Here is a 26,434-nt window from a genome sequence, read left to right as displayed (position 1 = left end):
TCTCAGGCCAGGCCAAGCCAAGCTGTGATGTTCCAGACTGCAATCAAAAGCAAAAGTAAACTCTGCAAGCTGGGAGAGGTGGACCAGCTGCACTTGGTGTGATGTGTGAGAGGTGAAAGTGATAGCAAAGTGTCAGGAGAAAATTGCTCAGTAACATCTGTGCTCACCAGAGGGCTGGTGTGGGAAAATTAGACAGCTGAACCTTGATTAGCAAAAATTAGATAACTGAACTTTGATTAAGCAAAAGACACCTATGGTCTGATTTCTAGCAGCCCTGGAGAGTGCAGTGCATGCCAAGGACATACAGATGGGAAAAACTGAAACTTGGTATGCTAAGTCATTTGGCAAATGCATGAACTGTACACAGTGCGACAAGGGAGAGCCTGAAATCAAACACAGTGAATGCCCCATGTCCTTAGCCAACAGGAGGAACTGGAAGGTGCCTAACTGAAGGCTAATAACCAAAGGAGGAAGACAATCTGGGATTAAGCAGAGGCTTTTACCAACAGAAGTAGGGCTGGCATCTCCTCTGGTTAACAGCTGCTTGCTTGTCTGCAGAGGGACTGATCGACCTGCAGGCAGCTCTGGAAAGAGCTGTTCAATACGAAACTGCCACTGAGCTCCAGAAGCCATTCACACCACAGACTGTGGCTTGTGTGGCTGAGAAGTGTGGGGGAAGTTGAGGAGGAGCAAGGGCTTCCCACTCTGCTTTGGAAACAGGGCAGCAATGAAGTCATTTTCCGTTCCCTCACAAGTGCCAAGCGCCCCGTCCAGGACGTACCTGTGCCATTGTGAGAGGGGCTGGAGGCAGAATGAGCCAGCCTGCCTGCAAGCAGCTGGAGGAACAGTGCTGGATGCCTTTCATATGCCTTTCTCATATGAATGCAGCTGATAAGAGAGCAATAAGCTCCACTGTCTCACAGATCTGAGGAGAGTGGTGGGAATGGTACAGCATTTCCTGACATTTCTGCAAGCTTTCCTTATCATCTTCAACATCTGCATTGCACTGTTCAGCATTTCCTACACCACACTGCAAATCACCTTTCATCTAACAAGGCTGTGTTCAGTGAATGGAGTGAAATATTTTTCTCACTAAATCAGAACCAGCCAGGGTAGCAGGTTCTAGTAAGGCACTGTGCACTGCCGCAGCACCCCAGCATTGCATGAGAAGGAGGTTATTTCCAATTTTGAAATAGCCCTGCACTGTTACCGAATATTATTTCTAATACTGAAATAGCACCTGCTCATGCCCATCCCAGGGAAGGCAGCCCACCCTCCATGTTGTTGTCTCTGAGAGCTGGAGCAGGGTCCACGCATAGGCTCCCTACACATCTGTGCTAACAAAGACATGTGAAAGCATTAGCTTCCTTCACAAACTGTACATGCAGTCAAAATCAAAACCAAATGGCTCCTAGCAAACGGAGCATTTTTCCAGAGTGGTTGGAGAAGAGGTCTAGCACAGCCTGTCAGCCCATGGATACAGCAGTCATAACCCAGAGCATGGCAGGGACAGTCATGTGTAAAATCTGTTGCCTTCTCAAAATCCCTGCACAAGAGCTGAATTTACTGAAGAGGATGGGGCCTTTTTGGTCACTCATGAGGGTGACGTTGTCCTTCCAAGAGACACGAACACTTGCACTCTGTTGCAAGCCAAGCCTGGCTGCTGGCAATTTAGCTGACAGTGACTAATCATGCTAGATGAGAAGCTAATCCACAACTCATTTGGCACTAGTTTGTACACTGGGCAGGTCCTGCATTCCAAGCCAGCATGGTCCCTGTGTGTGCAGGTTGCTGGCAGCCTCCAAGCAATAAAATCTGCAGAGAGGTGCAGGGGCCCATGTGAAATCACCCAGACCTCCACCACCTCGAAACAAGGCTGCTAAAAACTCCAATAGCCCAGGGAGTAACGTCCACATACAACCAGGGGAAAAAACCTTCAGAGCAACCCCAGGGGTAGAAGAGGTCTGAGGGATTGTGCTGCTGTTGTTGCTGAAGAACTCAGTAGGAAATGAAGCAGAGCAGTAAAAGTGAGCTGTACAGTGTGTGGCCCACAGTTCCAAAGGAGGTGTTTTAGTCAAGCTGGCGCAGACAGATTTTGCAGAGAAACCCACTCGGGAGATGAAGGGAGGAACAGCAAGATTCAGTTAGCAGCAGGCCAGGAGTGCCTGTGTCCACACATTAGTAATGAGCTGCAGAGGTACGTGCAAGCCCTCAGGACCTCAGTTGCAAGACCACCTTGTAGGGCTGGGACAACAAATCCTCTCCCATGCTCTGTTCTTCCACAGTGTTCACCCACTGTCTTCCACTCCTCCACACCCTCAGCTTGCAAAGGAAGCACTGATGGGACTTGCCCAGCAAAGCCTCTTCCCGTGCAGGACTGGGCAACTGCCCCAAGCAGTACCAGGGACCTCCTTCTCCTGCTGGGACACCAACCTCTGCCAGAAAGGCAGGGTGAGTGTTGCATTGCATAGGGACAGAGTAGGGCCAGGCAGCACAGCAGTCTTGGGGAGACAGTGAGCCTTCACTCCACTCAAGTGTGTTGCAGAAGAGGATGTGATAAACCCTGCCCTGAGCCTTTTTCTCCATAGAAGCGGTCAGAGAGACTGAACAACAGGACGGGGCAATCAAAGGCAGAAGCTAAACACACCCATGGTGACAGGGAAGTGCCACTGTGCACATTTTCCAGTAACCGCTGAAAGCAAAGCAAGTATGTGAAAAGGGCAAAAACAGAAGGAGGTGACTCAGTGACTAAGAAAAATAAACAATGGGTGTTTCACAAGAATGAAAGGGAAGAAAACAAATGCTATAAAGCAACACCCAACCTACCACTATAAATACCAGCCAGGAGCTCACCTGGTAAGACGGCTCTGCAGGAACCCGTGGTGCTGTGAAGGCCATGACTTCCCAGGAGTCACAAAGGCTTCTCCAGAGGCAGAAAGTTGGGTGGTGGAGCTGCAGGCACAGCCAGCTCTAGTGTAGGTGGTGGAAACCTCCCTTGCTTCCACCCCTTCCAGAAGATTAAGTTAACAGCTCTCCAATGAGCTCATCTGCCTCCCAGCAGTCAGATCTCTCACCTGCCCTCAGAGCCCTCAGGCTCATTCTGCCAGCGCTGGTCACGGCTCGTCCAAGCAGCTGGAACAGTCCTGCATGCCCAGGCCCAGCTGCAGGAGCTGTAGGACAGATCTGCCAATCACCACCGTACCTGTGACAAACTCAGATGAGCAAACAACGACAGTGCTCCCCATGTGGGCCTGCCTTGGGGACAGCCCAGTCCCTGCAGCTCAGAGCCCCGCGGGCAGCACTTGCAGCTCGGCTTTGCCCATCTGCTGCTCCCATGGAGCTCAAAGCAGGCTCCCATGCTGGAGTGCTGGCAGCTGTGCTGCTGGGCTCTCCAAATGCCTCCCTGCAGGAGCAAGCTCAGCCCTGTACCAGCCCCACCTGGCAGGGTCCCAGCAGAGCACTCCCCTCTCCTGCAGGGAAGCTACACCGGATGCTCCCCTTCCCGCAGTTCTACAGCACAATGATGTGAGGGGCCTGCTGCAGCCCAGCAAGGCTGGGCCAGGAAAACACCCTGCCACAGATTCTGGCTTTGTCCAGGTGCTGCCTCTCAGTACCAACAGACCACCAGGAAATGTGCCAGAAATATTCTCTGGTGCCATAATGGAAATACTGGCCCAACCAGGCAGGCTTGGCCAATATGGCCTGTGAAAATCAAGGACAGTGGTAATGTGGTATCCCTCGTTCTCAATATACATATAAGAAGCCAGAAACCTGCTGGGGGCAGAAAGCAGGGGTGGCTGTCACTTCTTCTCAGTTTTCTTGGGAAACCAGTGAATGCCCCGAGACTATGTAGTGCTCACATGGTGACAGAAGCCAATACTGAATGCCTGGAACTGCACCCAGGGGCATTTCCCCCCACTCCATCATCAGCCCTACTAGTGAACTGTGTGAGCTACTGCTCTTTTTTACTGGTATTTTTGGTATTCCCGTTCCAATTTTAAGCATTTCTTTGGTTAACTAAGAACAACTTTTGCTGAAGTCTCTTAAAACAGTACCAGTTTCAGAGAGATCAATGAGGCTCCCAGTGCCGCTATAGGCACAAGGCAAGAAGTTAGAAATTACTTTGCTCACGACAATGAGATGTCCTTAGAGCAGCCTCTCCAGTTCACTCCAGCAGAACTATAATCACTTTGGTACCAAGCACTTATTTATTTCATCTTTCCCCGTACTGTAGGAGGAAAGATTTTTAACTGAGCCCAATCCCACCTGCATTCAAGTGGATTGCTAATTAAGCTACAGATGTCTCCTGATGGCAGCAATTATTTCTAGTAACCTTAATGAGATTGTTACATTCCTTAGTTATTGTTATGAAAAGTTATATAAAAAACTATGCCTAATACTACACAGCTCCTGGGGGAATAACTTCTTGATCTGATCTGGTTTGATTAAAGGGAATGATTCTTTCCTTTCTTAGCAATATTTCTCAAGCTCTTTGTGGCTCATTCCCCTTGTCTTTTGTTGGCACTTTTAACAAGTCTGATTGAATTTTTCACACAGGTCTTCTTTTCCAAACATTTCTACCCAGTTTTGCTCTCCCTGAATTCTCCAGTGCCTCTGCTTGGTTTATTGCATAATTTTTCCTCTCTTTTCCAGTGATTGACTCTGTTTAGAACATACACTTTACTTACAACAGGGACTCAGTGCCTATCAGAACTCCACAGGGTTTGAGGTTGTTGTTAGTTTGTTGCAGATAAAAGAAATCCATGTCCTTACGCTGGAACTTGAGGAAAAGCCTCCCTTCAGTGCACAGAAAATAAGGATATCCTTGAAACATTGAATGGAATTAACAGAATAAACTAAGGCAGCTAAGCACATCTTTTCACATCATCTCCTCTCTCCTGTGTCTTTTTGTCCAAAATCCATGCATGCTATACAACAAGTAATATTATCCAGGGAATAAAGAAGTTCATTCCATTTCAAACCAAAGGATCACTTTTTTTTTTTTTTAAATCTGTATTTATTGGGTTTATACTCCCACTCTATTCCTCCTGAAGTCTCTTACCATAGGCAAGAGGTGCACAGAAAGCATGTCAGTGGTTATGACTACTTCTTATGGCTTAGTACCATTTTCAGGAGCATCAAAGTTCATAGGAACACATGAACTTCCCTTCAGAATCACAAGCAGTTACGATTAAACTTGAGTCAAACAGATTCCTGCCCAGCACAACACATCATGGAAAGCAGCCATAGACCCAGGTGCTAATTCCTGACCAAGCAATTAAAACATCACAGTTCAGAGAAGCATTCAGTGACGATCCCATTTTTCTGACATTGAAACCAAAGGAAGGCTTTGGAGCACCTTCCACACAAGCAATTAGAGCAGGTAAATGTAGGAGCTTTTGAGTTTCCCAACCACTGCCTGACCACCTTTCTGAGCTAACCCAAACTCTCGTGAAAGCACAGTTGGCAGAGTAACTTTCAACAAAGCTTACTTTGCAGGAACTACCGATTTACTGAAACAAACCTTTTGTGGAAATGTGCTGTCTTGGCTAAAATATTTCAAGCCCTGGGATGGCATTTCTGGATGAAACCATCAAGATAAAGGAGCTGGTCTGATAGCTCAGCAATGAAAGAGAATAGCAGGGCCAGAATTTAGGTCTGAGAGCTCAGATTACTGAGTAGCCTTGCATGCAGGCTGTGAACTATTTTGCAGTGCCTTTTCTGCTCAGTCTTTGAATAAAAACAAATAAAACAGCCTTGATTTCTTACTGTCAAACAGAGCTCTTGTCTTCCAGTCACTCTGTGAATAAAAGGCAAGATGAAATTAGGTAGCAAAAAGTAAGGAACTTGCTCAAGCTCGCAGAATCCTCAAAATAGTGTCTGGACCCTGATGGTCTCCAGTGTGACCTTGCATGAGGAAAAGGACTGCCACCTCCAGTACAGCAGGTCACATGTGGCTTCATTCAGCCAGGCCATGAACATGAAGAAGAGATCTCTTCACCTGTTGAGGTACCTGTTCTGCAGCATCACCCTCCAAGGGACATTATTCTTCCTCATGTTCAACCTCCCATGCAGCAATCCATGACCACGGCCACTTGCCATAATGCCTGTGGCCACCACAACATGAATTTGGTTCTGCCATCTCTATGGCTTTTCTTTATGCAGTTGTACAAAACTGCTACTGGATCCACTTTCACTGCCTCTTCGGGCCTGACAAGTGCCCTTGTGCCAAGGACATCTCTGAACCCAAGGGATGCCTCCGCCTCCTTTTGATGTCCAGACACACTCTGCCATGCAGAGAAAAGGCTCTACAAGGAGGGGTAAGCAGAGACATCTTGCATGGTGGACTGAGTCCTGGCATGGGTGGCAGCACTCGCTCAGCTACTCAGTTTTAGTCTCCTAACATAAGCCAGCACAGTATCATTCTGTTTGGGAGAGTGGTGTGAACTCTGCTCTCAAAGAAACATTTCTTTCAGCTCAAGCTTTGGCATTTTAAACAAGTGCAATTAAATGCACTGAAAATGCTACTGCAACATGAAGGTTAAAAATAACAACACAAAATGCCAGGAGTCACTCACAAGAAAAGTTCCTGGAAGAAATGCCCACTCACCCACACTGCACAAGCTTAACATTGTCCAAGTGACAGCTTGCAATTTGAAGCCAGATAAACAAGCCACAATTCAGCCTTTTCCCTATTGCCAGAAGTCTGCACTCACTAACAACTGTATCAGCTCTAGAATTGACACCATTTGGAAACTCTCTGATCTGCATCAACAGGTAGGTCCCCAGCTACTATTTGGTACAGATGCAATTACTTATGAGTGTAAGTTTGTACCTACAACTGCTAAACCACTCCTAGTTTATACCACAGAATGTAGACTTCAGAAGAAACATGTGCAGTACAGATTCATGGACGCACTTAAGAACTAATACTGTCCTTAATGATGATAAAAAATTTGAATTTCAAATTTATAGCCTTCACCTGACAATAACAGCATCCTGAATATGCTGTGCTTTTTAAAATGCACTGAATGCTCAGACTTCAGTAAAAAAAATTTATTTTCAATATAAAAGTGCCAAAATATTCACCAACATTGTAATCTATTCAGCAACCAGCTTACTCTAGTAATCAAAATTGCAAGCATCTTTATTCACATTTTTAAATCAAATTCCTTTCACAAGTTTCCACAATAACCCGAGTCCCTCGAAAGTGGGAAATTTGCATTTCGATTGGCTGCTGTAGTCCATATGTCCAAGTTCATGTAGGCACGGAAAGGGTTAAACCTTGGATAGTATTCCTGCTTACACATAACTGCCTGGTTCTCCACGTGGGTTGAATGTTGAGTCGTGGCACTGACGGGGCAGCAGCTTTCATAAACATCACTCTGGGGTGCCCAGATGGAACCAAAAAGTCCAGACATTGGAGACAAGCTTCGGGTGCTTGAGAGGTAGGGCTGCAGAGCAAGACAAAACCAGCATGGGAAACTGCACCACGGACCATTTGCCAAAGAAAATCTGGAAATGCTAAGTACTAAATGGGAGAGAGGAAGCAGCATTTATGCAGAAATTTAAGAAATCCACAAGTAGAAAATTGCAGAGGAGTTTACAAAGAAATATGGCTGCCAAAAATATTACAGCAGCATTAATGTAAGTCTGTGTATGTGTGTGTGTGTGTCTGTGTGTTTGTGTTTAAAAGCCCTCCACTGAATGAAGTCACATGAGCTCCTCCCTGCACAGCACAGATATTACTCTAACAACAATATACTACTCAGTTCTGGTCAGACTGTTGGGGAAAATAGAGGAGAAATGGAAGACACAAAGATCCCCATGCATACTTGGAGAGTTAAAATGAAAAGAGAAGGACGCCTAGAAATGACAAGAAAAGGGTTGAAGTATGCGTCAGTCCAGAAAGACTGTGCATGCTGGGAGCAGAAAGGGATATTCAGTGTGAAAAATGAGACTGTAATTGGGAGCTAGGGAATTTTAGTTAGAAAATTTTGAAAGCTTATAAAGAACCTCCTGGAGGGCAAGATGTATTAGTCTGCAAGGAAGTCTCTCAGCGAAGGTCATGGAAGTCTTGGGACTTTTAAAACTGAATGAAACATTGAAATGTATTGTGGAGAAAAGCTCGCCAGGGAAATGAACTGAATTATCTAATGCATTTTCCAATCTCTACCTTCTGTGTTTCCTGGCATTCCTGAATAAAATATGAAATAAAATATATGTTTATTTTAGGAAAAAGTCTTCTACCAGTTTTGCCACTTTTTAACAGAGACAAATTTTCATTTTTACAGTTGAAAATATTTCTTGCTTTAGTTAGTTTCATTCAAAATAGACCTATAGTAAATTTAAAAAAAAATCTAAAATACAGGATTTTGAAATATAAGCAGAAGAGAAGATAGTTACAATTAAAGACCACCTTGAACTGAAGTTACTACACTGCACTGTGGGATGACAAACATGGCTAGTCTGGAGTATAACAGGTTAAAGTCAGGATTCTGAAATCTGAATAAATCCAGCTTAAATTGCTTGAATTTCCTACCAAAACAAAAACGCTGTAAAGTACCTGAGAGCAGCTGTCCATTCAGCTCTTCAATTTTCAAATCTCTCTGGGTTTTTCTGTCTGCACTTTCTGGGTTTTAGCCTCAAGTGGACACATTGATTTTCACAGAAAAAAGTCTCAGTAGACTACATAAGCCCAAAATATTTTTCCATGTGTAAGCTGATTTTAGTCAATTTTCAGGCAAAAGGATCATCTCAAAATTTTGCAGACAAGGTCAGTAACATCCTTGACAAACAGCTGGGAAAAACCTGGGCTACCAATGCCAGCATTAAACACAAACATCAGAATACTTAGAAGATTCATGAAGAACATACAAGCAACAGGTAGGGGAAAGACAGGAATACACGAGGAAGGCTGTGAAGGAGCATGCAAAAGCAGCGCCTCACAGTGACAATACTCACTGTGGAGTTGACATAACTGGCAGGCTCCCAGGCAGGTGGCATGTTGGGAGGAGCATTCCAGGTGGAGGGACAGTTCTGGTCAATGAAGGCTGTGTTCTGCATTGCTGCAGTACCTGGGAAGCCACTGGGGTAGTTCATGTTCTCTGCAATTTATAAAATCAAGAAGACAAAGTAAGACTTTTGCAATATAAAACACTACTAACATTTCTGTGGAGGAATGCTGAATCTTCTTGAGAGTAAGCCAGGCTGGGACTGACCTAATCCTTTAGTGACTCCATGCAGCGTCAGGGTAGCACAGCAGCGAAGTGTATCAATTTCTGTCAACAGGACTACCACTCTTTATTAGAGACCCACTAACAAATTGTTATCAGGAGGACAGGATAAAGACTTGGCAGTCCCTCTACTGGAGAACAGAGTCTTTATTAGACAGAACGTGCATGGCAGAACCCCCCCAGGCCTCACCGCCAACATGTCTCAGCTCTAAGCACCCAAGGGATCAGCGTGCTGCCTGGGATTCTGCAGTCTGACCTTTCATTAGTACTTAGGTAGGTAATGCTAAAGAATTCTAGATTGCTGCCAGTGTGCTTCCCAAGCCAAGAAACTCTAGCCTGGAAAGATAATTGGTCACAAGAGGCCTTGTATTTCACACACTGGAAGGCTGAAGCCTGCCAGAGGGGAAACAAAGAAGATTGTACAAAAAGATATGTGTAATACTGTAAGCACAAGCATTTCTCTCAATTCCCTCTGGAAGTCCTGCATACTGCCTTTTCAGGCTCTATACAAAGGCCAATATTCTCATCCACCACATGCAGTCATTGTTTATTACTACAGAACACTCTGCTGGAAAATGTAAAGTTGAAAGCAATGAACACCCGTGTATAGATCAGCTCAACCTTTTGTTTCATAAAAGGTGAGAGGAAAACAACCATGCTCTGTGATAATTAATAAGCTTTATTTCATCCTACCTTCTGGGAAAGCACCATATTCATTCATCTCTAGTGGACAATACACGTTGGAAAATTGGCTGTCACAAGCTGCATTCCAGTCAATGAAGCTATCTCAAGAAAAACAAAAAAAATCTGCAGTCAGAAACAATTTGCAAAACTTCTGAAAATTACTTAGAAATACTTATTTATTGTAAAGCTCTTGGATGCAAAATGCCTGTAACCGATTATGAGGCTTTTCACATTCCACTTGTCAATTTTGCCAGTATCTACTCTGTGCCACTACACAATCACAGCAATCTCTCTCACAGAGCTCTTTTTCCCCTGGGAAAATGAACAACTTGTAATGACGCTACCAGAATCCTGCAATGCATAGCTGGGTTCAACTTTTCTTCCCTGTAAAAAGAAAATAACTGTACTTCTTCCCTACAATCAAGGATTATGTGATTTGAGGTGGCAGAAGAAGACATAATACATTTGAATGCTTAAGAATAACAATTAAAATGGGGATTTCTATTTTCCCAACCAAATGTGGTAAAGTCCTGTTAAACAGTGCATTTTCCAAGATACACATAGATTTCTAGGGGTTATACTTCTTTAATTAAAATAATTTCAGAATTTCAAGAAGATTTTTTCGAAAGCAATTCCTAAGGACATGTCAGTAATAAAATAGGCCCTGCTACGCAGCAAGTCTGAAGTAGTCCAACTCTGGATCCAAGTCTGCAAAAGGATTTCATAAGAAGCTGCTCTACTTCAATTTTACTATTCAGCCAAGCAGCTATCTGAAGTTATCAGTACTAAATATCAATACATAATTGCATGGGTGTGCATGCAATCTTTGCTTATGAAGTCCAAATTGAGATAGGTGTATGAAAGCAGTCACAGAATGGGCAAGGCTGGAAGGGACCACAGTGGGTCATATGGTCCAGCCTCCCTGCTCAAGCAGGGCCGTCCCAGAGCACATGGCACAGGATTGTGTCCAGAGGGTTGAATATCTCCAGTGAGAGAGATTCCACAACCTCTCTGGACCATCCATTCTAGTGTGTGGTCACTGCACAGTAAAGAAGTTCTACCTCATGTTCTGGTGGAACTTCCTGTGCATCAGGTTCTGCCCAGTGCTTCTTGTTCTATTGCTTGGCACCACTGAGCAGAGCCTGGCTCCATCCTCTTGGCACCCTCCCTGCAGATACTGGCAGACATTGATGAGGTCCCCTCTCAGTCCTCTCTTCTCAATGATGTACAGGCCCAGCTCCCTCAGCCTTTCCTTGTAAGAGAGATACTCCAGACCCTTAAACAACTTTGTAGTTTTTTCCTGGATGCGCTCCAGGAGCTCCCGATCTCTGTTGCACTGACTGTGGAGTCCAGAACTGGACACCACTCCAGATGTGGCCTCACCAGGGCTGAGCAGAGGGGCAGGTTCACCTCCCTTGCCCTGTTGGCAATGCTCTTCCTGATGCACCCCAGGGTACCACTGACTTTCCTGGCCACGAGGACACTGCTTGCTCAGGGACAGCTTGTTGTGCACCAGGACCCCCAGGTACTTCTCCTGTCATTTTGGATGACAGGATACAACTTGAAGAACTGGCCATATTTCACTGCTATGTGTAGAGCAGAGTATTTCTGCTCTCTAGTTTGTGACACATCTTTCATTACTAAAATTTGCTGTGTGAGCAGTGTAAAATATAAGAGCTAATCAAGTTCATTACTACAGGAAGATCAACCCAAATATAGACAGAGCCTGAAACATACCAACTTGTATCCCTAAACTACTTTTATAGTGGAATATTTGTCTTTATAACAATGTCTGTTACTGCCATTTAACACAAGTACACACTGCATAACACACCATGTGGCATACACAAGCTATGCATTTAGCAAGAGTGCAACAGATTTCAAAGTCAGGCCCTCTGCCTGCAAAATGAGTGAAATCATTTAACAGCTTTCCAAAAGTATTTAATTAAACTTGAAAAAAGTTCTAGAATATCTATACATGAACAGGGACAGCAGTGAATTTGTATTAGTAAAATTAATCACAACGTACCCATGGAAGAGCATTAACAACTAGAACTAAGACTGAAGTGGCAGAACGACTTTAACTATCATCTGCCTTTACAAAAATGACGAGTAAAGTACAGTCCTCTGCATTACAGAAGCCTGAACAAAGCATTATCTGTACTTTCTACACAAAACATAACTTGCCTGTTGTGGACAGAGGGGGTTTCTTGGATCACGCATGGTATATTATTCTCAAGGTTGTAGTTCAAACTGTTTGTCATGCAGACTGGCTGGGCAGGCCACAAGTCTCCTGTTGGGTAAAGACCTAAAAAAGGAAAGGGGAATGAAATACAGAGTAACAGGAAGGAGACTCCACAGATTCTGTCACACTGACACCTTACTCTCAGATCCCCAGTAAGGACTGTCTGCTAGAGAAAAAAATCCAGAGTTACTAAGCAATTTTTTTGTGATGAAGGCCCATCTTTAAACACATCTCAACATTTCTGTATTTTAAAAAAGATATATGTAAGACCTGAACTGAGAAACCAGAATTCAACAAAACAAGGCAAGAAGTTCCTGCTGAGGGTCCTTAAGTGTTCAGCTGCCAGTGCCTAGATGGCACACTTCCACAGAGCAGGAGAAACATCAGGGATGCAATCCCCACTGGCCTCCTTGTGCCCACCCCTTAGGCACTAGTCACTAATCACCTCTGTAGTCCAACTACACAAATGCAGCAGGAACAGGGTCAGGTTTCTAACAGACTGGAGCCATTCCTGACCAGACAATTTGTGAACTCATTAAATGTTTCATTTAGCCTCTAGCACAGATATTCATTGTGCTGCTCTTCATGGACTGCATGCCCTGACTGCCCACAGATATTTGGTTCCTATCAACTCTATGAGAACTGGCAGCTGGAGAAAAGAAAAAATCCAAATTAGCAATTTCCATGAGACAATGCTTGCAAAGTTGGCTCTATTTCATTATTTCACATGATACATATCAATATTGCTACCACGGAAGAAGGTTAATCGGTAATTGTATCCTATCAGACAGGTTAAACCTACAGCAGAAGGGCAGGGAGTGCTGCTGCCCAAAGAACCACATGTCCTCACCAGCTTTCAAACTCCACCTCACCATGTAGCATGATGCTTTTATGAATTCCACTCAAAAAGCTAATATTACTTCCCTCTGAGATACAAACAATGAAAACTCAAGAATTTTAACAGTGCTAAACAACCCCACTCATTACTACTGTCAAAGAGAGCAAGTCCCAAATGGGGATATTTAGAGAGAAAAATGGTCATGTTTGATTTGGTGCCAAGCTTCACTTTAACACAGCAAGCAGTGCTCTTATCTCCCAGCTGCATTGCTTCTGGACATTAATTTGTGCACAGCAAGAAGATGAAAAAAAGAAAGAAACCTAGACCATGAGTTGAAAGCTAAATGCTGTCTCGATGCAGAGAAGATGTAACAAAAAATATCAAGGTTATAAACAAAAACTGTCGAGGTTTTAAGCCTTCATTTGCTAACTTTGCACCCAACTTGCTTAGAAGCAAGTAAGTTCTAGTAACAATGTGTCTATCAAGTTGGTGCATGTGTAATTAGCAACATCACTAAAACTGCTTGGCAAAGTGTGAGAAAAACAGCTTCAGTTGTTAATACTGACCTTTATTTTTGTCAGGATCTGCAGCTATGTCAGTGAAATTGGGACATAAGGTCTCAGGATATTGGGGGATGCTGTTCATGTCTCTGCTGAATGAAAAGAAAATTTCATTTCTTAAGTCTCATAATCCAAACTATTTCAAAGGAAATATACAGAGATGTAGAAAACATTCTAATGACCATCATAACTGCTATTGCTTTTCCACTGTCCTGATTCTTCCTATTTCAGAATTACCACGGTGCAATTTTTAAAAGTTTTTTACCAATTAAAAGCCAGCTACTTATCACACATGCAAAATGAATGAAATTAATACACCTTAATCACCCTATTTTTATTATCCAGGTATCAACCTATTGCAAATTAATTCAACAGCTGTTCTCTAAAACTGGAAAACAAGCTGCAGTTCATGAAAATCAGTAGGACCTCTTATAATTTTTGAACAACTTTCAGGTAAGTTTACTTTTATGTCCATGAAGACACACAGAGACACATAAGCGTGAATTTGGTATTTATCAAACCCAACCCATCAAAGGAACAAGTCAAAACGAATAAAAGAAAACATTTTCAAGCACCAGAATCCCAAAGGAAAAGGATTGGAGTATTTCTCCTCGTGAAAACAGAGAGTGGTCAATGAGAAGTGAAATGAGGATTCACAGCAATAAAACTTGTAGATGCTATCTCTACTGCAGTAAAGAGGGAGAATAGAATGTGGGGGAGGGAGGAATCGATTTTCATGCTGTATATCCTAGAAGAACATTATTCCCATTAAAAAAATAGCATCAACTTGAAAGTCTTATTCCCACCTTTTTTAAAAAAACACAACTAAGCAGTAATGGAAATATAAGTTGCTAGGATCTGGAAGAAGTCAAAGTGGAAAATCGAATTCCATTTTTTTCCATTTGGAAGCTTTTATTGTACTTATGCAGCATAATAAATTTTGCTTACATCTTCTCATGTACTGAAGAAGATTCTTTTTCCAACTAGTAACTACAATCAGATGACCATAAAAAATTACAAGATAACAGGTGCCAACAGGTATTATTTATCAAACTGAGACAAGACTTCAAGTTGGTGTTGTTTCTTTAATGCCTTACAGGTGTATATTCAATTTTTTTACCTGGTATTGCAGATGTTATGAGACAGATTTAGAGTGATAGGAGTTTCAGATGGAAAATCATTTTGTGAAATATTCTCTCCTAAAGAAAAGAATGACTGTGAAAATCAAAGATCCTTAAAAAAGAAGTATGCACAGAATATACATCCACACAAACAGAATTATCAATGGTGTTAATCAAGTTTTCTCTCACACTGGATTATCACTAACTGCATCAATTTCAAGGCATGCTACCTAGGTCCATAGTCTTAAAATGTATTTTATGATTAGAAGTGATTACCACAGTCTTGAAAGAGAGGTTCCTTGTTACTATCAAATTAAGTCTGAATTTAGAATTACTTATTTTCTTTTTTCTTAAGAGGCATTATAATTTGAACAAACAGGAAAGTCAAATAGATTTGTTATCTATTAAATCACAGGTTCAGACAGATCACACACTATCATTAAGAAACATAAAGTTTTATACATACACAAATACACATGAAGTTTCTGGATATTTTTAAATAATTCAAACCATCTTTTTGCAGGTATCCAAAGCTGGGTTTGCTGGTGTCACTTAGCACTCTAAAATTTACTTCTAGTGCCACATCACTCTATAATAATTTTGGCAATGACTTTCAACTACTTTAGTGATATTCAGGTATTCAAGAATTGCAGTAATGAAGCACAGCTCCCATTTCTCATACTAGTCAAGTGGCTCAGATGTTCTGGCTATTTACACCTCAAATACACCTATCCGAACCCAGCTCCTCAAATCTGAACTGCTTTCACACATTCCTCATTTGTGCATTACTTAAATAGTTTTAATGTTAAAAAAACCCCAAATAATGTGATGAATCAAATTCGAAGGCAGAAATTGCTTTGCCTATTCTGAGTGACTCTCAGTTCTCCCATCCTTCCATGACAACTAACTGTGCATATTGCTTATTGAGGAGCCTGACAGTAATCTTCATCTCCATGAAATGTGTGGTACTTCTTGTCAAGTACAAAGTTCTTTACATCCCTCCTTGTGTGTCTAAGGGGTGCTCTACAAAAGACAAGTTCATGTGCCCCATGCTGTGGTAGGCCTTTCCAATCAGCAGGAAGGCTAAAACTCTGTGCTGTACCGTGAAGAGAGCTGTTTGCAAAACTTACTGGATGGAAGAAAATGCCTGGTAGTCATCATTGGCTTTTTATCTCCATCTGAACTGCTGGTACTGCTCCAGCTACCCCAGCTCCCACGACTTGCACGAACGCTTCCTGACGAACTTCCACAATCTGAGCTTGAATCAGAACAAAACTTCTCCAAACACTTCTTTTTGGACCGCTGATAAAAGTTTTCTAAAGAAGTTGGGAAAAACAAAACAAAAAAACAATCAAAAAAAACAACACAACATTTAAGAAAGTCTTGTCAGGGAGAAGTAATCTGAATAATGAATTTACATGGATTCTCTGAATTTACTGATGAGAGAAGAAATATTTGCTGGTAGCTTCAGTAACTAAACCAGCCTCTAACATAAGGAGCTTCTGATGTACATGATATCCCAGTAACATGAATGCAGTGATGACACAGTGCTGCTGTAGGCTATAGGTTCAAAGAGGAAATGCATACTGTCCTCTGAAATAAATACTTAATACTTCAAATATGAAACATATCCTGGCTGTAGGAACATGCATATGATAAAATGGTGCAAGTAATGAATTCATAAGTGATAGATTCTCTTATTATCTCATCAGAGATGCAAAGGACAATCCTACAGAAATTGATAACTTTCTTCTCTTCCTTTCTTCTCCCTTAAAGAGATCTTCTCTTTAGGGAAGATCTCCTCTTCCCTAAAGTCAGGGAAAACAGATGATTAAAATCCTGATGGAAAGGCAGGAAGCAGGTATCCAAGCTTTATTGGAACACAAAACCAGACTACCAGTCTGTCTGTCCTTCACCAAGAACTGATGGATGATTGCTTCAGACTGATTAATTTTCTGGTTTGCACCATGAACCAACCCCATGGAGAAGCATGCAGAGCCCTTCAGAAGTGAGCAGCTATCATTTTGGGCACTGTGTCATACCAGTCCTGTCATCTTCACGTCAGGGTTCAAAGGGAGAAAAGCACAGGTCTCTCAAGTAAGGCATGCTCTACTGCCACAAAATTCACATTGGGTTTCTTTCCCCATTTTAAGACAATTAAGACTGCATACCTGTTTCTCCCTGTATGGACAAGCTCCCAGCTTTTTGGTCTGCTTTACAATTTTCCCCGTTGTTCTGAGGACACCAGGCTCTTATTCCAATATTTGTTCTCAGATCCGGCCTTTCAAATTCACTGCACATATGCTTCAACTCACTCTGCTCAGGGACCCTAATAGAACCACACCCAAAAAAACCCAAACATGTTTTCATTTTACATTTCATCTGCAGTTTTCCTTTCCAGGCATTAAACACTTCAACTCACACACCTATCAAGGCAAAGGGCAAGGAAGCAGTAGGTTTGAGAGTCTTATTCCCCAACTTTGGAGAAACCTAAAAAACCTTTCACAAAATGCAATATCCAACCACACAGACTACTACTTCTCAGGGGGAGAGGCAAAATGACATGTGCATATTTAATTCCATTCTCTAATGCACCTGGCAGAAGGCAATCAGATGTTGCAGTGATAAGCACAGTTCAGCAGTGTACAAAGATCTAGATGCAAAGAAAAATGTGCCCTGTGCTCATTTCACTGGCACAACTATAACTAGAGTAAAATCCCAATCTGGAGCAATCTTAACTTTGCTAGTAAAGATGGAATGAAATGTCTACATCCAATACCATAATCAGAGAGTATTGAGGAAAAATGATTAAAAGTCAGCTGTCAAATTTCTGCAGAAATGGAACAGTTCCATCTTAACTCAGAAAGCAGCACCTGCTGAATTGGTTCAGGGAACAGACACTAAATACAGTATTTTACTGCTCATTTTTTATCTTTCCCATCTACAAAGGTGTGCATCCAGCAAAGATTTACACGTGTACTGACTTCCCACAAAATGAACAGAAATGTGTGTATAACAGCCCTTTCAGATTTACAATCTCCTTTTAGAGTCCACTGACCTCAATAGAAGCACTCGCAATAAAAATTAAGTCTGTGAAGGCTTTGTGGGATTGTGACTTTAATTCAAAGGGCTGGGGGAGGGGAGGGAATAGGATTTTCTCCTCAGTAGTGTTTCTATTCTAAGAGGAGTTTGTAACTAGTATTTTTTAATAATCCATACAACTTAAATTTAAAATATATTAAAAAAATAATTAAAAGTAATTTACAACTGACTTTAAAATGCATTAACACAATTCTCAGGGGAAAAAAAAAGTAACTTTCCACAGTGCTCACTCAACATTCTTTACAATCTAGTGCTGCTCTAGTTGTTTAAATCATAATAGCAAAAATGAAAGCCACTCTCTCATTTCTACACATTTCTCTCCCAAAGTTGGTAGAGGACAACATCCCCCCAGTTACTCAATATAGCAGATGACTCTCCTGAAGGTGGAATCATTTCAACAATTTTATTTTCCTTTTTTCAGTGAAGAGAACACATGACTAGAACTTCTCCAAGCACTACACAAGGGGAAGGAAGCTAACCATCCAAACTTCAGAGACAGCACATTCCAGACTCTAACAGAGAGCTACCACTGCTATGCAGAATGGGCTGCATCTATCTGCATGTAGATTTACACATGGAATATTTTAAAATTTTTTGTTTTGCTGGTGATATTTAGTAGTGCACATTCCTAAAAGTAAATGCTCAGGACAGGATTAATGTGTGTTTACTTAAATAGATAAAGTAATCCTGCCTAATGCATTATGCAAAACCTGCAGAAACATTACAGCAATTCTGGGTTTCTTCATGATTTGGTGAGGCAATACATACCTTGTGGATATATTTACATTCTTCTTCTTATTTTTCCTAGATGTTCTATTTCTATTCCAATTCATATTTGGTACATTTCCTTCCTTTTTATCCTGAGGCTTCTTCTTTCTATATGCATCTTCTTGCTAAAGGCAAAAATACAAGCTGAGACATTATAAAATGAACTTAACTTAGTCAATGAACTCCACTGGATTTTTCTAGCTAAATTTCTCTGGACAAAATGGCCTGACCCAAATGCATAGTTACTTCATGATTTAGTGGCTTTCCACAGCACATCCTCTTTCCAGCACCATCAATTTAACTAGCCTTTCCAAGACTCTGTCCATCAAGACACCAAGAGATGATGAGAGAGGAATTTCTGAATTCCCAAACTTAGCATTTTCCCTTTCACAGCATCTAGCTCTGACTTTCAGGGAAATAAAAAAATGGAGGGAGAAAAAGTAAAGCAGTCAATAAAATTCCCAATGTGCTAAAAACAAAAAACATCTGCCAGATTTATGATCAGCTGGTGTGCAAGTTCAGCAGCAATAAATCCTCCCTTTCCTCAGCAACTGGGGGCAGTGGGGGAAGGCATTTATTTGAATTACAGCTGAGGAAATTATGGAGTAAGTTACCAGCAAATACTAGTAATTTCAAGAAATGTAAGAAACAAACTGAGCACCATCAGCCACACAGGCAAAGTTTGTAACAACAATTCCCAAAGCAAGACAAGACCGTGTCTTTTCTCACACGTTCCCCAAGCAATGTAAGCAATTCTTCCTTAAACCATTTTGCCATGGGATTTATATCCAGTACACAGAATATAAACATAATCCAGATTCTCAGGTTCACTAATTGCCTGATGAAGTTCTTTTAGTGTTTTATGCTGCCTGCAACAAAGGTACAGTCTGTTGTGTTTATCATACTCAGAAACCAGGGGTGAAGAACGATCCTTCTCAGCAACTGCATAATCTGCTAAAGGGCTTCTGCCTGCTGTACTCCCAAATGCAAGTTTCTGATGCAAAGCCTTGGGTTTGGAGATCAGGTCTGCAAGTGAAGGCCAATATGCCCACTTCCCCTGCAGAGAATGTTCCCACATCATTAGTGTGGCTGACAGCTGGCATTAGATTCCAGTATGCTTGTGCCTGCTCTAACAGTAACAATCTCTGGCTGTGATATGGCTGTTTTGATTTTTACCCAAACTGTTCACCATTCCATAAAGCAGCATTAATATACAATGGACGTGGGACAGCACATTGCACTCTTCCTCATTTATTTGATTTACAGCATTTCAGGTCTGTGACTCTACAAAATAGTCCCTACATACACATACATACCTATAGATATATATATATATGTACATAAACTATAAAAAGAGAATTTCAAATTTGAAAAGGAGAAAGATCACAATACCAACCTCAGAAGAAGTAATCTCCTCTTTTGCACAGCATGGAGTCTCTTCCTTGGGTCCCTTACTAATCTTTTTCTCCATGGAAGGCTTTAGGTTGATCTGCTTTTTTGAAGTCTCGCAGTTTTCTGTTTCATTCCTGAGAGGCACTTGCTGGCTATTCCCTACAATTAAACAATAACAACTGTTTGCATGGGAAGAGAAGGGCTCTCAGTCATAACCACATACCTTTCTTTAAAAACAGCCTTATGTTGCTTTCCAAAACACAGGAGACTAATGTCTAGGCTGATGATAATGGAAAATTTTAAAACCAAAAGCTAATACAATTTAAAAATTCTTACAGCAGTTGCAAAAAGTAGCTTTGTGCTGGTTCATGGTCATGAGCACACCACTCCCAGCGCATACAGAGATTATGCAAGTCCTGCTCATCTCATCTGAATTTGAGCTACCTGGTAGAATTTGAAGCTAGAGAACACTGGGTTAAAAAACAAAGAGGAAAAAACCCCTGCAAGCTGAGTGGGGAGAAAGGACAGCCTTTACTTGGTGCTTGACACCTCTGAAGTGTCCTCTGCATTCACTGTGAAGACAAAGGGAAGTCATCCTTTCTTTAGCATGGGTTCCACACTAAAAGTTCTTTTACTTGAGAGGCTTATGAAGAATTATTTTGATCTAAGAGTCCAAAAGATGAAAGATTCAAGAGGAAGCCTGCTTCAACAACTAGGTCAGCTGAGTCACATTGCTCTGCCTGGGCCAGGACAGGACAGAATTCACTTTGCCTCTGGTTCCAGGTATCTCAGAGACCTGCACTACATCCACAGTGATCTGCTACCAAGGCTCTCAGCTGCTCTGTGTGAGAAATGTCATCACTTACTGAACTGAACTGGCCTTCTCAACTGGGAAAAGCACACCCAAATGTTTTTACAGTTTCCTGCCAACCAACTACAACATCCCAGCTCTGAGTCAGATACCAGATCCCCTCTGGAGGGGAGCAGGCAGCCATGAGGACTGCAAAAGGAGCACATGTGAATGAAACACCAGGCGAGGGAGAGTGCCAGAGCTCTAAAGAATGCTCTGCTGCTCTCCAGCATACAAAGATGTGAGTACCCGAGGTCCTGAACTCCCTCCTTGCACAAAACCAGGTCTGTAATGATAATAAAGGTACAAACACTGCAACATGGTACTTTTTAGACTTAACATATCCTACTAAATGTCTTGAAACACAGAAATATCACATGCCTGATAGTGCAGGAAGCCACAACTGCTAATAGACAAGAGAGATTACCTTTAGTGCTTTACTACTGAATATACTGAATGATCTCCTAATTCAAAGCAAAGAATAAGCAACAATGCATTTTAGGAGCATATGAAGAATACCTCAAAATATTAATATTCAAAACATATCTCAAAATACCTTGTAAGAATGAGTGAAAATATCTTGCCTTCACCTGAGCTTGCATGCTTTTATCTGTTATAGCTCACAGGGAACAACACAAGAAGCAACGAGCCCATGGTAGCAACTACACAAGACAGCAGGGCCTGAAATCCCTCTCTGATGGCTTACTCCCTAAATAAACTGCCACAGCTACAGCAAATGCCAGTTTTCACAATTCAATTACTTTGCCAAGTGCCTCAGTAAAGCCAAGCTTCCAGAGGATACATTCTCTTATCCTGCTTTTGACTTCTCCCAGGTGTTCTTCTGCTGTTCTTAGAATTTTGAATTGTGAAGCTAAGAGGTAAGACTTCCCAGGCAGCCTAGCCCCACAATTTCAAAAAAAGAAAAACAAGATAAAAAATACAGCTATGCAATTACTATGGAAAACACTGATTTGCAGATTCCTACACAATAAAAGTTCACATTATCCTGATGTCAGGTTTTTCTTATTTTGGGTGGTTTTATCTGAGGAGTTCTGAATATCTGCTTCTGAATGTGCTTGCTTGGTGATTCAGCCACCATATTTTCAGTGGACCTGAAAATAGCAAACTGGGATCCCTCTGAATATCTGACAAGGGCAATTTGTGTCTTATAAGCAGATCTATGACATCAATTATTTTAGCAGTTAAAATGCTATGGCAACAAACTTGAAATTTGTAAACCAAGCAAATTTATGATTTATGAAACAACTTAAAATGTAAGCTGCTTCCTCAGGAATGTAAACAGACAAATCACAGTGAACACATAAGAAACACCACAATTCCCTTGTCCTACGCAAAAGACAAAATCCTGACCACAGTGAACTCATCAGAAGATTTCATTTACTAATTTAGACTGATAGAATTTGAGAAAAAATTACCACTAATTTTCCTTATTTCTTGCAGTTCTGGCTGTTGTTGAGGTGAATTTCTGGACAAGTGACTTTCAGGTAGCTTCTTTGACATCTTCACAGAACAGAACTCCTGTTCTTTGAGCTCAGCTAGATTTTCTGAAGTTTTAAGGTTAGTTTCCTTAGGAAACATACATGTTTGAAGATCTTCCTTCAGATCACACTCTGAAGAAGTATTTTTAACGAGAACTGTATTTTTCAGTGTACTTTCTTCTTTACCCAGAAAGTCTTCTGGAAGAGTTAAATTCTTGTTAACGTTTATGCCATTTGCATATTTCAGAGTTACCCAGTTCTCACTGACAACATCAGTGCAAATGTCCTCTTTTGGTGCTGAGGTTTGGTTCTCTGCAATCTGATTCTGTTTCTCATCAGCAGCTGCAATGGCACTGCCAGCAGCTGTGTTTGGTTTCTGCTTACTGTAGTAAACTGAACATTTGTGTTTCTTCTGAGAGTGGCTGTAGGTCGCAGGACTTCTCTTTGCCGCACTCTGACTTCGGCTGGAAGAAGTGCCTACAGACAGGAAGCCCTTCCCTTTACCTTTATCTGAGGAACTATAGGAATCCATAAATGTCTTGCAGCTTCCCCTGGAGGCAAAAAAAAAAAAAAAAAAGTGGATTTGTTTTTCTTTACAAAGACATCGTGAATTGTTTTATGAGATATTGTTGTAAGAAAAGAAAGGGGGGCATATTCACAAGCCATGAAATTGCTTTAGGTCTTTAATTTACCATACCAGCTAAGCACATTCTGATTTCAGCGAGAATTGAGCAACACTCTAAGTATTTGCTCAGACTTCCAACACACTTACATGCTTCAATGAATAAGTGCCTGACTCACCACCCAAGAGGGTCAGATTGAGAACCATCAATGCATTTTCCATTCTCTCCATGGCTGTCACACCTGGTGTATCCTTTACTTTCATCATACAATTTTTACCTTATGTATTACTGGCAATATTCAAGATAAATAAACCCCTGAGTTCCTCCATTCCTCCTGGTTTGAGGTGGAAGTTCTCTAAAAAAGGCTGCTTGGAGCACTTTAAACCAGCACACAGCAATATCAGTGAGAGTCAGACAGAAAGCACCACTCCACAATAAACAGGGTATAAAAGAATAAAAAAAAAGTATTTTTACTTGTAGGAATCAGAGCTGATTACGTCAACAGAGTTGCTGTTCTGCTGTGGTGAAGCACTAGGATTTGGCCTCTGTCTTGATTTCATGAACTCTGCTAGAATATACTGGGCTTGCTGGAAGGCTATCAGAATCACTCCAAGCAGGGACAAACTGCCAAAGAAAACAATAGATACTGGTGTCTATAACTTTCAGGAATATTCAGTGAAAGAGTTAAAAAACTTCTAACAAGATACACTTCTCAAGTATTTTTTCTACAAAATTCTACATAAAAAGACAGACAAACTCAAAATACAGCCTTAAAAATGATAGTTGTAATAGTAATAGTATTTTCTTTTCCTTTTTTTCCTTTTTTTCCTTATAGGCCTTACTAGTCATTAGCTTGATAAAATAACTCAGTCATGAACTTTAAAAGAAAAAAAATAGAACAAAGAAAAAGCTCATTCTAAAAGAGATAATCCTTGAAAGTAATTTAGAATTAACTGTGTTGTAGTCTTACATCATATCATATTATGACCCAGGATGTCATATAATAATATGACCTATCAGCCCACTGTTCATTTATGATAGTCATCATCATTATTTAGGTATTTATTCAATACCGTTTCTTTCTTTTCCTAGAGAAAATGCTGGCATAAAATGAGCTACAAATGCCATCATACTTCTGAACTAAAAATTTAGATGCAAAATATCCTCTCTCTCCACGATGTACGAATTGCATCAAACATATATGGATCAAAACAAAAATCTTTCTAATTCATCAAACCACCTTCTCAATCATGCAGTGTAAATTTTGTTAGCAGGAAAACAGAACGAAAAATTCCTGCTTTTTCAGATCCCTGTAATCTTCTGTTGCACCTAGAAGCAGGCAAAGTGGTCACTGCTGTTACTTCATTTGTGTTCTGACTGTTTCCAGTGTCCAAACCACACAAGCAGCAGCACAGTGTGCAGGGCGATCTCAGTCAGGGATGCATCAGCCCATGTGTGTTATCACCACGGCATTCACATGCACTGCATCTTGTAGGAGCTCTGGGGTACTGTGAGGAAAGCCTTACCTTACAAAGAGGACAGTGAGCCTCCAGAAAGACTCTTCCCAGCTGGGTCCTGGCACCACATCCGCACACAGCGGTAGCAGATGGTGAGGGAGAGTCACGTTGAGTGTGAAGTGGAACTCCAGATCAGCAGCAGTCACCAGTGTGAGCTCACGAATTACCCATGAAGATGTAAAGTCAGGAGTGAATCTGTCAGGAAAAACAGAGGTGGTGTTACTTTTTCGTTGTTTGGCTGAATTTTACTTTCTGAAGTCACACTGATAACAAAAATACAAACAATACGATGAAAACAGGAACAACAATAATAATAAGAAAACTAATTTAATAAAATTTACCAATAATTTAATAGCATTCTTAAAATTGCTAAAATATTGCCTCATTATTACTATGAATTATCAATTTATTAATCCAGTAATAACAGTTTAGTTATATGAAATAATATTATTTAATAATATTTTTTAAAGCATACTTAAATAAAGTGTCCACTATCTGCTTAAACTGTGCAGTTGGCATTAGGTCATCTTAAATTGGCAAATTATGTGGGTTTATTGTGACTCTTCACAGTACTCTTGTTACTGTGACATGTTTTCCTTTTATCAAGGCATACACATAATCAATTCAGGTTAATCAACAAAAGCACAGCTGCCCAGCATACAGCCAGCATGATTTCAGAAAGGGCCGGGTACTAGGGTGCAAAGCTGGAAAGATACAGAAAGCAGAAGAAATACCAGATTTGTCTCTTCTTCTACTTCCCTGACCCATTTCAGTATTCTACTTGATTGCTAGAAGGTATAACTTGCCTTTCTAATCAGTAGAGGTGAAATCTGTTGTATGGGAAACCACAATTACTTTACTACAGTAACATTAACTTTACTTTTGCTTAAGTCACAGTAGTATCTTTCACTCAAGGATAGTTTAAAAAGAATCATTTTTAGACTAAGTGCAACGTTGGGAAAACATGACTAGATTGTGGTCAGGCTACTTGGAACAAGCTTAGAGAATAACAAGCAAATAAAAAATTGTGGCAACTGTTTTGTTTTAATTTATTACTTCAAAATGCACTGATAAAAGCATGTATGCTGCTTTTTAAAAATAACAGGTCATATAAAGAACCAGTATTATATAATCCATTCATTAGTGTTATCCTGAGGGAAATTCTTACTAAATTTCTATTCAAAATTTTGTGTGTGGTATGCCATTGGAGTGTCTGTTTCTGAAATTAATTATTTCGAATTTCCACTTCAGTTATTTTGTCAACAAATTTGTCAGTGCTTACACAATGCTGATTTCTCGTGATGAGTTTTGAGCTAGGAAAAATTCCCGACAGTCCAACACTTCAAATCCATATCCTTGGCAACTGTAACCATTGATTTTCATTGATGAAATTGTTATAGGAAGAGGCCCAATATTCTCTACTTTGAAGTTCTTCGTAATGGATAGAATTTGCTTGCTGTCCTTCAGTTCTTAAAGGAAAAAAAAGAGAGCAATTAGTTTACAGTGAATGAAATGATTTTCTTACATTCATAAATAAATTGCTATTTTTACTTACAATTGAATAAAAAAAATCCATAAGTGACCAAGATCTAATACAGACTATTCTGCAGTAGTGTATTTCTAAAACTTTTAGCTATTATTAGTCAGAATTTTGACAAAACAGAATCTACACTTCTCATGGCCAAACTCTTCAGCTTTGACCATTCTGTTTCCCTAACATTAATGTTCTGTATGAGTTCCAGTGCAGAGCAAAGCAGGCAGCTGCACAACCAGAGACCTGTGTCTCCTTACTCACGTCGTCTGCAGTCCATTAGTGTCGCTTCTGGCACCTTAAATCGAAGGGATCCTCCTGCACCTGGGAGTCTTCCTCCTACTTTAAGCAATTCTTTGGCTCCAAAGCCTTCTACATTGACCACATCCAGAACAGTTAAGTTGTTTCTGCCATAAAATAAAAACCAAGCAGTCAGCCACTAAAGCACAAATTAAGTTTGCGAAGTCG

General features: G+C 41.0%; 1 protein-coding gene across 8 annotated transcripts in view; it reads right to left on the bottom strand.

The window, feature by feature from the left end:
- Positions 1–7,041: 7,041 nt before the first annotated feature.
- The window catches only part of TMEM131L (transmembrane 131 like), an 84,348-nt gene continuing 64,955 nt past the window's right edge, over positions 7,042–26,434 (bottom strand). For 5 of the 8 annotated variants that reach the window (XM_071431918.1, XM_071431914.1, XM_071431915.1 and 2 more), the window contains 15 exons: positions 26,231–26,373; positions 25,718–25,904; positions 24,445–24,630; positions 23,393–23,542; positions 22,233–22,846; positions 19,951–20,105; positions 18,555–18,679; positions 16,856–17,013; positions 15,815–16,000; positions 14,684–14,762; positions 13,570–13,655; positions 12,108–12,228; positions 9,930–10,018; positions 8,965–9,107; positions 7,042–7,454 (listed from right to left, as the gene is read on the bottom strand). In XM_071431918.1, coding sequence (XP_071288019.1) covers positions 7,176–7,454; positions 8,965–9,107; positions 9,930–10,018; positions 12,108–12,228; positions 13,570–13,655; positions 14,684–14,762; positions 15,815–16,000; positions 16,856–17,013; positions 18,555–18,679; positions 19,951–20,105; positions 22,233–22,846; positions 23,393–23,542; positions 24,445–24,630; positions 25,718–25,904; positions 26,231–26,373 — 2,701 coding nt within the window. In that variant the 3' untranslated portion in view covers positions 7,042–7,175. Of the gene's footprint in view, positions 7,455–8,566; positions 8,817–8,964; positions 9,108–9,929; positions 10,019–12,107; positions 12,229–13,569; positions 13,656–14,683; positions 14,763–15,814; positions 16,001–16,855; positions 17,014–18,554; positions 18,680–19,950; positions 20,106–22,232; positions 22,847–23,392; positions 23,543–24,444; positions 24,631–25,717; positions 25,905–26,230; positions 26,374–26,434 lie in introns of all 8 variants that reach the window. The other 3 variants (XM_071431916.1, XM_071431920.1, XR_011679951.1) reach the window with 2 other exon arrangements.

Source organism: Agelaius tricolor, unplaced genomic scaffold (assembly GCF_023055355.1).
Source record: "Agelaius tricolor isolate 1412-34295 unplaced genomic scaffold, bAgeTri1.0.p SCAF_8, whole genome shotgun sequence".
NCBI lineage: Eukaryota > Metazoa > Chordata > Aves > Passeriformes > Icteridae > Agelaius > Agelaius tricolor.
The sequence above is the reverse complement of the archived record's forward strand: the minus strand, read 5'-3'. Positions and strand labels throughout refer to the sequence as shown.